The sequence below is a fragment of the Alligator mississippiensis genome, chromosome 1 (genome assembly GCF_030867095.1).
Source record: "Alligator mississippiensis isolate rAllMis1 chromosome 1, rAllMis1, whole genome shotgun sequence".
Taxonomy (NCBI): domain Eukaryota; kingdom Metazoa; phylum Chordata; order Crocodylia; family Alligatoridae; genus Alligator; species Alligator mississippiensis.
Window position 1 is genome coordinate 382,234,756 of NC_081824.1, and position 12,057 is coordinate 382,246,812.

At 50.7% G+C, this 12,057-nt stretch overlaps 1 protein-coding gene across 1 annotated transcript in view; it reads right to left on the minus strand.

Moving 5' to 3' along the window:
* The window catches only part of LOC132249393 (uncharacterized), a 32,805-nt gene extending 20,969 nt beyond the window's left edge, over positions 1-11,836 (minus strand). Inside the window, 2 exon segments of the mRNA XM_059724449.1 lie at positions 104-2,133; positions 11,830-11,836. Of these exon segments, the coding sequence (XP_059580432.1) occupies positions 104-2,133; positions 11,830-11,836 (2,037 nt within the window).
* Positions 11,837-12,057: the final 221 nt, after the last annotated feature.

Here is a 12,057-nt window from a genome sequence, read left to right on the forward strand (position 1 = left end):
AGCTCTCTTCACTACCACATGAACCCAGGCAGCTGAGATGATAATGTGGCCATCCTTTGCTACTAGCCACCGGTGCTCCCCCTCCTTTGCTTGAAACTCTTATCAATTGTTTGTCTCTTTCCCCATACTGTGGTGTCACAGGCTGGTATAAGTCTGGGAGGAGAGGTAACAGATTACTTACTTCAGGCAGCAAGTCTGTCTGAGGTCTTTTAGCTGCTTTCTTTGCTGTAGCGTCAGCAAATCGATTACCTTTTGTGGAGGGATTATTTTCTTTTTGATGTGCTTTGCAATGCATTACCGCTACCTCTTTTGGCTCCCAGACTGCCTTGAGGAGGGCTTTTATCTGCTTGCTATGCTTAATGCCTGTTCCTTTTGACTCAAGTAGACCCCGCTCTCTCCATAGCGCTCCGTGAGCATGTAAAACAAGGAAAACATATTTAGAGTCAGTATAAATATTGACAGTTTTGTTGGCCGCCAATTGCAAAGCCCGAGTCATAGCAATGAGTTCAGCCTTTTGAGCTGAAACAGATGGGTTTAAAGGTCCTGCTTCTATCACATTCTGTGTAGTCATGATAGCGTATCCGGATTTTCGAATTCCATTCTCTATACTCGAGCTGCCATCAGTGTAAAACTCCAGGTCAGCTTTTTCAAGAGGTCGGTCTCTCAAATTTGGTCTTGAAGAATAAACAGCTTCCAATGTTTGCAAACCATCATGCACAAGATCTGGTGTGTCACCCATAGATGGCAACAGTGTTGCTGGATTTACAGTGCGAGAAATGGCCAATTTTATTTCAGGCTTATCTAGGAGGATGGCCTGATATCGAGCCATTCGTCCCGGAGTTAACCAGTTCCCTCCTTTCTGCTCCAGGACTGTAAGCACTGAGTGAGGCACATATACAATCATTTCATGACCTAGGGTTAACTTTTCAACTTCTTGTATTAGCAAACAGGTGGCAGCAACAACCCGGAGACAAGCAGGCCATCCACATGACACAAAGTCTAATTTTTTTGAAAAATATGCCACTGGTCATTGCCAGCTACCCAATTTTTGTGTTAAGACTCCCACGGCTAACCCACCTCGGTCATGCACAAAAAGGGAAAAAAGCTTACTCATGTCCGGTAGTCCTAAGGCGGGTGCTTCAATGAGAGCCTGCTTTAACTGGCAGAATGCTTGCTCACACTCTTCAGTCCATTTGAGCACCTTTTCATCTCCGTGTGTTGCTTCATACAGAGGTTTTGCAATAACCCCAAAATTTGGAATCCAAATCCTGCAAAAACCTACTGTACCTAAAAATCCTCGTAGTTGTTTCTTTGTTATTGGGGGTGCCAGCCGGCATATAGCTTCTTTTCTTTCAGGCAACAGGGCTCTCTGACCAGGCTGTAATTCAAATCCCAAGTATGTTACTTTCTGGGATATGGGCTGCATTTTATTTCTGGATACCCGGTATCCTTGTTGACCCAGAAAATTAAGGAGGCAAATTGTTCCTTCCAGGCAGCTTGCTTCAGTGGTGGCTGTTAAAAGCAAGTCATCCACATATTGCAAAAGAGCACAGGACAATGGCAGTTTTAGCCTGCGTAAATCCTTGCTTAATGCATTGCCGAATAGGGTTGGGCTGTTTTTAAATCCTTGGGGTAAAACAGTCCAGCACAACTGAGTCTTAATGCTAGTATCTGGGTCTTCCCATTCAAAAGCAAATATTTCCTGAGATCCCCTCTCTACCGGTATACAGAAGAAAGCATCTTTTAAATCAATAACCGTAAACCAGTTATGATCTGGGTTCAAAGCAGATAGCAAGGTGTATGGATTAGGCACTACCGGGTATATACTCACAACCACTTTATTTACAGCTCTCAAGTCTTGGACGAAACGATATTCATTACTCTTAGGCTTCTTCACAGGCAAGATGGGTGTGTTAAAAGCTGATGTACATTCACGGAGAAGGCCATACTCCAGGAACCGTTCAACTAACGGCTTCAGTCCTTTCCTGGCTTCCATCCGCATTGGATATTGTTTCACACATGGAGGCTGGGCCCCTGGCAAAAGTTGAATTTTCACAGGGTCAGCATTTTTAGCCTTCCCGGGTCGGTGACCTGCCCATACCCATGGAACAACAGCATCGAGCAGGGTTTGAGGAATATCTGGTGTACTTTCCTCTCGGAGAAGGCAAGCCTGCAAATGCCACCCCTTTTCAGGAGGAACTGTTAAAAACATTAGCCCATCCTGGAACGACAACGTAGCTTGCAGTTTACAAAGGAGGTCTCTCCCTAAAAGGGGAATGGGGCAGTCTGGAATGTACAAGAATTGATGGGTAACTTCGGCCTGCCCAAGATTACAGGTCATTGGCTGTAGGAAGGGTCATGTTACTGCCTTCCGTATAACCCCTACCACCGGCACAGTCTTTTTACTTAAAGGTTTCAGTTTTTGAATTAAGACAGAATGGGCAGCACCTGTATTGACGAGAAAATTTACTAATTCATCTCTGTCCCCTAGTTGCATTTTAACCAGAGGCTCGTCAGGGGACACTGGGATCTGGGTTATCTTTCCCTCCCGGGCCTCCGGTCCCCTTCAGTCTGAATCCCTTCCAAAAGCGAACAATCCACTGCTCACCTCTTTTTTCTTTTCATAGATTTCATAGATTTCATAGACATTAGGGCTGGAAGGGACCTCGGAAGATCATCGAGTCCAGCCCCCCGCCCAAAGGGCAGGACGTCAGCTGGGGTCATAGGATCCCAGCAAGATAAGCATCCAGTTTCATCTTGAAGGTGTTCAATGAAGGCGCTTGAACAACCTCCGGCGGCAGGCTGTTCCAGACCTTGGGGGCTCGGACAGTAAAGAAATTCTTCCTTATGTCCAGCCTGAAATGGTCTTGTAGTAGTTTGTGACCATTCATCCTCGTCATCCCCTGGGGCGCTCTGGTGAACAAACGTTCCCCTAGATACTGGTGATCACCCCTGATAAACTTGTAGGTGGCCATCAGATCACCCCTGAGCCTTCGCTTTTCCAGGCTAAAGAGCCCCAGGGCTCTCAGCCTGTCATTGTAGGATCTGCTTCCCTGACCCCTGATCATGCACGTGGCTCTTCTCTGGACTCTCTCAAGCTTCTCCACATCCTTTTTGAATTGTGGAGCCCAAAACTGGATGCAGTACTCCAGCTGCGGCCTCACTAAGGCCGAGTACAGGGGGAGAATGACGTCCCGGGATTTGCTTGAGAAGCATCTATGGATGCAAGCCAGCGTTTTGGTCGCTTTACTAGCCGCAGCATCGCATTGCAGGCTCATGTTCATCTTGTGGTCAATGATGACCCCCAAGTCTCTTTCTTCCATAGTGCTAACCAACATAGCACTGCCGAGTCTATAAGGATGCTGCGGGTTTTTCTTCCCAAGGTGGAGAACCTTGCATTTATCAGCGTTGAACACCATCAGATTCTCATCCGCCCACTTGCTGAGCCTGTCCAGGTCAGCCTGGATCACCCGCCTGTCTTCTGGCGTGGATGCTTTGCCCCAAAGTTTGGTGTCATCGGCGAACTTGGCCAGTCTGCTTCTGACTCCAGTGTCCACATCGTTAATGAAGATGTTGAACAGTATGGGTCCAAGGACAGAGCCCTGGGGGACCCCACTGGTCACAGGACACCACAATGAGTGACTTCCATCAATTACTACCCTCTGGGTCCGACCCCGGAGCCAATTTTCCAGCCAGTGGATCGTGGGGGACCCAAGGCGACAATTGGCCAGTTTCTCCAAGAGACGATCATGGGACACCAGATCGAAGGCTTTTTTGAAGTCAAGATATATGACATCAATCTCATCTCCCTTGTCCAGGTGATAGGTCACCTGGTCGTAGAAGGAAATGAGATTGGTCAAGCAAGACCTACCCGCAACAAACCCGTGCTGGCTATCCCTTAAGATGTTGGCATCGGCCAGTCCATTAAGGATGGCCTCCTTAATAAACTTTTCTAAGATCTTCCCCGGGATAGAAGTCAGGCTGATGGGCCTATAGTTAGCCGGATCCACTTTCCTCCCTTTCTTGAAGATAGGCACCACGTTGGCCTTCTTCCAGTCTTCGGGCACTACACCAGAGCACCAAGAGTTTTCAAAGATCCGCGCTAGAGGCTGGGCTATGATGCTCGCCAGCTCCTTGAGTACCCTGGGGTGAAGATTGTCAGGGCCGGCTGACTTGAAGGTATCCAGCTTCTCAAGATGTTCCTTCACAAAGTCAGCATTAATGGAGGGCAGGGGATCACCCTCACCCGGACTTCCCGGCCCTGTAGCAGGCATGGGCGTCCCATGGGGCTGATGAAAGACCGACGCAAAGTACCTATTTAATAGGTTGGCTTTTTCCTGGACGTCAGTTGTCAGTTGCCCCATCTGGTTCAGCAGGGGTCCAACGTTGCCCCTGCTTTTCCTCCGGCTCCCCACATATCTGAAAAAGGACTTTTTATTGTCCTTGATGCTCAAAGCTAGCTGGAGTTCAGTTGCAGCCTTGGCTTTCCTGGTCTGCTCCCTACAGGACCAGACCAGTGCAGAATAATCCTCCTTGGAGGTGACTCCCATCCTCCATCCTTTGTAGGCCTTTCTTTTTAGCCTCAGGAGGTCTGCTAGGTCCCTGGAGAGCCAGGGGGGCTGCTGTGCCCTCTTGCTGCCTTTCCTCCGAGATGGAATAGACTTAGTTTGTGCATTGAGGATCGCTCCCTTGAGGAGCAACCACTCTTCTTGAACTCCCCTCTCCCTGTGGTCACAGTCCCTTAGGGCCTCACTGACAAGCCTCCTGAGCTTGTCAAAGTCGGCTTTCCTGAAGTCAAGGACTTGCGTGTTGCTGACCGACTTGCCAGCTTTTCGGCGGATGGTGAAGGTGATCAGCTCGTGGTCGCTGTCACCCAGCTTCCCATCGATCATTAGGTCGCCGACTAGGTCCTCCCCAGTAGCCAGCACCAGGTCGAGCAGCGCTTTGCCTCTCGTTGGCCCATAGACTTCTTGAGTCAGGTAGAGGTCATCCACGCACGAGAGGAAGCTCTGCGACCGCTCAGATTTTGCTGAGCGATCCTCCCACGAGATGTCTGGGTAATTGAAGTCACCCATGACAACCATGGTCCTGGAGCAAGCTGCCTCAGCCAGTTCCTGGGCAAACTCCTGGTCTAGCTCAGGACTTTGGGTGGGAGGTCTGTAATAGACTCCCACCATTGTGTCCCCTGTGCCGTGTTCCCCACGGATTTTAACCCAGAGGGTCTCCAGCCGTCCACCCTGGTCGCCAATATCGGCTTGCAGGGACACGTAGCTTTCCTTAACATAGAGAGCTACACCCCCGCCCCTTTTCTCTACACGATCCCTCCTGTACAGGGTATAGCCATCTATCCCCGTGGTCCAGTCATGGGTGGAGTCCCACCAGGTCTCCGTGATCCCTATGACATCGTAATTGTTTGCACTGAGCAGGAGGATGAGCTCCTCCTGCTTATTCCCCAAGCTCCTGGCATTTGTGTACAGGCAGGCAAGCGCCCCCTGGGGGGCTCCTTCCTTGCCCACAGATTTTACCAGGGCTGGGGCTGGGGCGGGCTCCCTTGAGTGCCATGATCCGCTGGCTTTGCAAGATTTGCTCAGCGGGCCAGCAGTGGCGGTCGTGCCCCCGTCCCCCAGCGGGCTTAGTTTAAAGCCCGGTGGAGCAGGTCAGCCAGTCTGGCTGAGAAGAGCCTCCTCCCTAGGGGAGAGAGGTGGAGACCATCTCTTCCCAGCAGCTCGCTGCCTCTCTCACCAAAGAGCGGGCTGTGGTCATGAAAGCCAAAGCCTTCCTGACGACACCAGCGCCGCAGTCTTTGGTTGACCACATAGATCCTCCTGTCCCTTCTCAGCCCATAGCCTGAGACTGGGAGGATCGACGAGAACACCACCTGTGCCCCCAGACCCTTAAGCCCCGCTCCCAAAATCCCTGTAGCACCTCATGACCTGGCTGGGAGTGCTCTGAGCCGTGTCATTGGTGCCCACATGAATAAGGAGCATGGGATAGCGGTCTGTGGGTTTGAGGAGCTTGGGGATCCTCTCCGCAATGTCCTGGATGCAGGCCCCTGGGAAGCAGCAGACTTGCCGGGCTAAGGGGTCAGGGTGGCAGATTGGCCCTTCAGTCCCCCTCAGGAGGGAGTCTCCCACAACAAACACCTTACGTTTTGTCTTGGGGAGAGCAGGGGCGGGAGTTGCAGTTAGGCCCATGTTGCCTGTGGGGGCCGGCAACTCAGCAGGCTCTGCTGGGGCAGCAAGAGGTGCATACCTGTTGCTCAGTTGTGGCGGGGGTGGGGCCTTGGTGCGGCGGGCCTTAGGGCCCTTGACCACCTTGGTCCATGCCCCTGGCTGGACACAGCAGGAGGTCCCAGAGTCCTCCTCTGGCCTGGAGGGAGACTGTGATCTACCCTCTGCCTCCCGGGGGAGAAGGGCCTGGCAGTAGGAGTCTATCTCCTGCTCGCAGTCCCTGATGGCACGCAGTCTGTGGACTGTGGCCTGGAGCTCCTCCAGCTGGCATGCCAGAGACCCCAAAAGGAAGCAGACCCCGCAAGGGGAGGTCGCCATGCTCCCAGGCCCCAGAGCCTGAAAAAGGGACAGGCAGCCCCCGCAGCCGAGAGCCAGGGGCTCCGTCTGCGTGGAGCCCGGAACCAGGGGCTCCTTCTGGGTGGCCGTCTCTGAGGTGCCAGACGGGGGGGGCCGCAGAGCCCGAGGGGACCCTCAGGGTGCGGTGCGTGCCCATCTGTGTCATGCCTCCGGTAGGCTGGCTACAGCTGGGACTGTCTACCCTGGGGGGTGCGTAGGCAGGGTCTGGCCCTCCTGCACGCCCTCCCGCGCGAACTCCGCGCTAACTCACACGCCGGCAGAGAAGTGCGCCTGTTTGTGCAGCCTGTTCATGCGGCTCCGGTCGCGTGGCTCCCTGGGGGGCTGGGCGAAGTAGGGGCCTGGGTGGGGCTTGACCCGGCCCGGCTCCACTCAGCTGCCGCCTCCCACACACACACTAAGGGGTTAGCCCCTTCTCTCCACGGGCCCCGCTTACCCCGGCTGCGCTGGGGGTCAGCGGGGGGCTCCGCGGCTGCTGGAGGGTTTCTGGGGGGCTTCGGGGGAGCGGGGGCGCAGCGAGCTTTCGCCCGCGCATCTCTTGCTGCTCCCGCATCTAACTGGGCTTTTTCCCGGTCGGCGGGCCCTTTTAAACTGCGCGCATGCGCAGTGGGCCTGCCGTCGAGGAAGCTGCTCTTGAGGCAAATACGGGGGCCCTGCCCAGGATTTGGGGGACCCTGCCTTACTGGAGGGGGGCTGGTGAGTACCCCCCCTTCTCTCTCTCTCTCTCTCTCTCTCTCTCCCTGGGGGGCTGGGCCAGGTAGGGGCCTGGGCGGGGCTTGACCCGGCCCGGCTCCACTCAGCTGCCGCCTCCCACACACACACTAAGGGGTTAGCCCCTTCTCTCCACGGGCCCCGCTTACCCCGGCTGCGCTGGGGGTCAGCGGTGGGCTCCGCGGCTGCTGGAGGGTTTCTGGGGGGCTTCGGGGGAGCGGGGGCGCAGCGAGCTTTCACCCACGCGTCTCTCGCCACTCCCGCGTTTTCACCTTCCCCAACTTTCCGATAAGGGCATTCCCGCTTCCAATGTCCTTTTCGTTTGCAAAAGGCACATTGATCTTTCTCTAATTGACCCTGTCTCTGCGGCTGTCTCCAGGATCCCTCATCTCTAGGTTTTCCCGTGATTGCAGCTGCCACTAGGGCTACCTGCATTTTCATCTTTCTCTCCTCTTTCTTGTCCTGTTTCTTTTCCTGAACACTTCCTCGGTTAGTAAATACTTGGTAAGCAATGTCTACTAGTTGGGAAATAGGCATACCTGTTGCTCCATCTGTCTTCTGCAATTTCTTTCTAATGTCTGGTGCACTCTGACCTATAAAGATCATATTTACCATGCGAGCGTTCGATGCATCCTCCAGATCCTCACGAGTGTATTGCCTGAAAGTAGTGTAAATTCTTTCCAAAAAAGCATTCAGGGTCTCATTAGTCTCCTGTCGAACCTCATACACCTTACTGAGATTTTGAGGTTTTTTCACAGCATCTCTCAATCCTCGGAGGATATATTCTCGATAGGCACAGATGGAGGTCATTTCTTGGTCTGGTTTCCAATCTGGCTCCTGGATGGGGACATGATCGTCTCTATTTCCTTGCAGGTTCCCTGCAGTAATTTCCTTTTCCACATACTCACGAGCTTTGTTCACTACCATTCTCCTTTCCTCTGGTGTCAACAGGATATCTAAAAGAGACTGAACATTTGCCCAGGTTGGGTTATGGGTTTTGAAAATCATTTTAAACTGGTTTTGTACCTTTTCAGGATTCTCTCTCAAGCTGGGGTTATTGTTCTTCCAATTATACAAATCTGATGTATTGAAAGGAACGTGCACAAAGGTTCGATGGTAGGTTGGCTCACCGTCATCTTCGAGAGGCCTGGGTACCACTTGTTCTCTTAGGGGAAATACCCCATTTCCCTTCCCATGGCCAGGATCAGATTCCCTGTGATGTTTTCCCTTAACCCCGGAGTCTGCTCCTAACTGTACTCTCCACCCACCTCCTAGGCTTATATCAGGAGAAGTCGGGGAGTTTGGAGATTGCCAAGCACCTGATGGCCATGGTTGGCACTGTTCCAGATCCCTGGGTCAGGGAGTATTCCCAACTTCTTCCTCGGGGGGGGGGTGGGAAGAAGCAGGAAGAGCAGATGCCAACGAGGAATCAGATGAATCAGGAGGAGGAGGGGGAAGAGGAAGAGAATAAGGTAAAGGCAGCAGAGGGAGGGGAGCCTCCGGCTCCGGACAGTCCAGGACAGGATTTGCAGTTGGTCGAGCTACAGCCATCTCACAGATCCCAACCCCCTCCCCCAATCCACATTCCTCCAAAATCCTCTTATCTCTACAAAGAGACATAAACGCTTGCGCATACATCAATTCCTCCCATTTACCATTCTGCCGGCAGAACAAAATCAATTGCAAGATGGTATTATAATTAACACTTCCCTCCTGAGGCCAATATTCTTGATCATCTAGCTGATAGCATGGCCACGCAGTTTCACAGAAGAATTTAGCTTTCTTCTTAATCATAGGATCCCCACCAAACTCTGCCCAATGTCCCAATACACAAGAGAGGGGGGTACATTTCCTAACCTTACTGTTAATAGTACCCATCTCAGGTCTGCCTTCCCGGTTCTGACCGTCCAACTTACCTGGGATCCAGGGATCTGTTCTTAGTCCTCGTCCTCACAGGGGAAAAATCACTGGTCTTGGACTCGGGCCAGACAGAATACTTACAGAAATAATCCGAGGCAGACGTACTGACGGTAGGCCTTATGCCCTTTCTACCCTTTCACCCAGGTGCCTGTTACTGATACTTTCACTCTGTGGCGTTGCACCGTTAGGCTACTGCCACCTCAGCGATCCAGCTCCTCAGAAGCAAAAGTCTCACTGGGAAAAGAAATCCCGGGGCGCGCCTGACATTTGATAAGGAAGAGCAAATCAGCTGGTCGTCAGCTAGTCCGGGCAAAGCTTATCTACGGCAGTCCCATCTGGGTTGCCAAAAACTGTTAGGCCCCAGCTCAAGTCTGGGTTCGTGCCCGATATGCAAAGGCCAATAAAGATTCCAGGGGTGAAAGTATAAAAAAAAAATTATTGCTAGCAATAAAAGGTGCAAGCGGAATAATTTCACAGAACAAGCACACCAGATATTCAATACTAAGCCCCTTATATACAGGGGTTTGAACCTTCATAAGCATCCTTGTTTGCTAATTGGCTATAAAGGAGTGATGCAAGGAGTTCTTTACTGAGCATGTCTCTATACCTGTGTTTTAGCTATGTATCTCATTAACATACATATATGTTTCATTAGCATATTTCTTCGCCACCTAGGGGAGTGATTTTTAGTATTTTAATGAGCTCTTTGTCCCAGTACTCTGATTCTGTTTTTGTTTTCAAGCCTCCTCTATCTAAGACTGTCTGCTCCTTATCATTGCAGATGGGCATTCGTCACATAACATTCACTTTTGCTTAGGCTTTGCATAGTAGTTTCTAGGTCAAACTTCACACTACTGCACAGTAGATTATTTTCAAATACCAACAGATATATTTACTAGGCAATAGAACTTTACATTAATTCACCTGAATGCATATGTAGATGCTGATCCAGAAACAAATTACTCTTAGTCAGCCCAGGGAGCAGGGAGTAACATCCCAGTGTCTGGGCTGGCAATAGTGAGCTGTACCCCCTGTTCCATGCCTCTGGAGAGCTTGCCTTCATACTGCCCCAGGTATCTCAGAGCACTGTGGTAGGGAAAGGGAGCTTTAGGAGAAGATTGAGTTCCAGGCAGCCAGTTCAAAGGTGGGGGGGGGGGCATAGTTTGCCTGGCTTTCCTCACTCAATCCTGAAGATCTGGACAGACACAGCTGCCAGGGGGCTGCCTCCACCTCTGCCAAGCTGTTTCCTCCCACTATGCAACCACATGAGAGACAGGGGCAGGGGCAGGGGCAGGGGCAGGGAGAGGGGTGGTGCTGCTGGTTCTGTGACTGGAGGAGGAGGGAGGGGGAACAGGAAGACAAGAGAATCCCAAAGAAGGCACAGCTAGATAAGGTGATTGGGGCTCCTGACATGCTGGGGTGGGGGAGTGGGGCATATGGGTCAGGGTGCCTCTAGCTATGGGATAAAGTGGGGTGCATGCCCTCAGCCTGTTCCCCACCCCCCCAACTCCCCAGGCAGCTCCACTGCATTTGCTGTATCCCCCAAATCTGAAACTATTGCTTGGGGATCCATCCCCCACCCCAACCTTTCAGGAGCTGCAATCATGTTCACTTTGTACTGGACACCTCCCCTGTCATGATGCTCCAAGACATCTGGAACTGCATGAGGACAAGCCCCCAAAAGCCACAGAGTAAGGGGCATGGCTCCTTGCCACCAGCCCTGGACACCAGACTGTCACTGCCCTGCCCTGCCCACCCAGCCCCAAGCTCCTCGCTGCTCAGAGCAGTCCCTGGAGTCAGGGACAGCTTCTGACCCATCCCCTGAAGCTCAGAGCTGATCCCCTATGTCCTCTGCCAGCCCAAGTTTGCCCTCAGTGTCCAATCAGGGCTGACACCCAAAGGAGCCTGGAGCTCCTCCTGGATACTGCCTCCTGGGGGCAGAGCAATGATCACTCAGGTTCTGAACACACAGGTTCATTCTATCTAAGCAATGAGTTGGCATCCAAAACTAGCTAAAGTTTGAAATCATGAAAACTGAGATGCTGATAGCTTTAAGAGGTTTCTAGATTCCTTGCTAGGGACCATACAGAAATACTTTTATGCTCTGTATCACTTTAGATGGCATCTGTGTGATGCACAATGATGGGGTGTATGTTAATTCATAGATTTACCATTAACTTAAAATGGTCTTGCTTTTATCAATTTGCATTACAGTCCCTTATATCCTATTGATTTCCTCCCTTCAGTTGCCTAATGCAATGGAAGATGGTATTATTCTTTTTGGATTTGGAATATTCCATATTCCACTTTGAAAAAAGCAGTTAAAAGAACCTACAAGCAACATGAGGTAGAATTAAAAATATGCTTTGTACATGTGGAATCAGATTATTGAGACAATAGAACATAAGCAAAAAAAAAAAAAAATGTAGTGAAACCTTTATTTCTTTTTTTGGCATATGAACCTGAGAATCTTTAGATGTTCCTGAACACAGAAGTTAAAATGTTGGTTAATTTTTTAGTTTGTTTTCACATATTTTATTTCTTTTTTGAAGTTATTCAGTGATAAATGCTGTTTCTTTTGTTGATAAAAGCAAATGATTTTATTAAAACTTACTTGGCATGGTTGCCTGGATTTCAAGTTGCTTACAGTACCCTGAGATTTAAGAAAGTGCTTCATGTTCAATAAATATCATAACAATTATTGTAAAACTTCATAGTTCTGGTTAGAAATATAATTGAGCATAGTTCCCCAAACTCAGAGTTCTTTTGTTTTGTTTTTCTTTCTTTTATTTTTCATTACTGAGAATTTGCTTATTTAAGACAGATGAGTACTACTACAGCA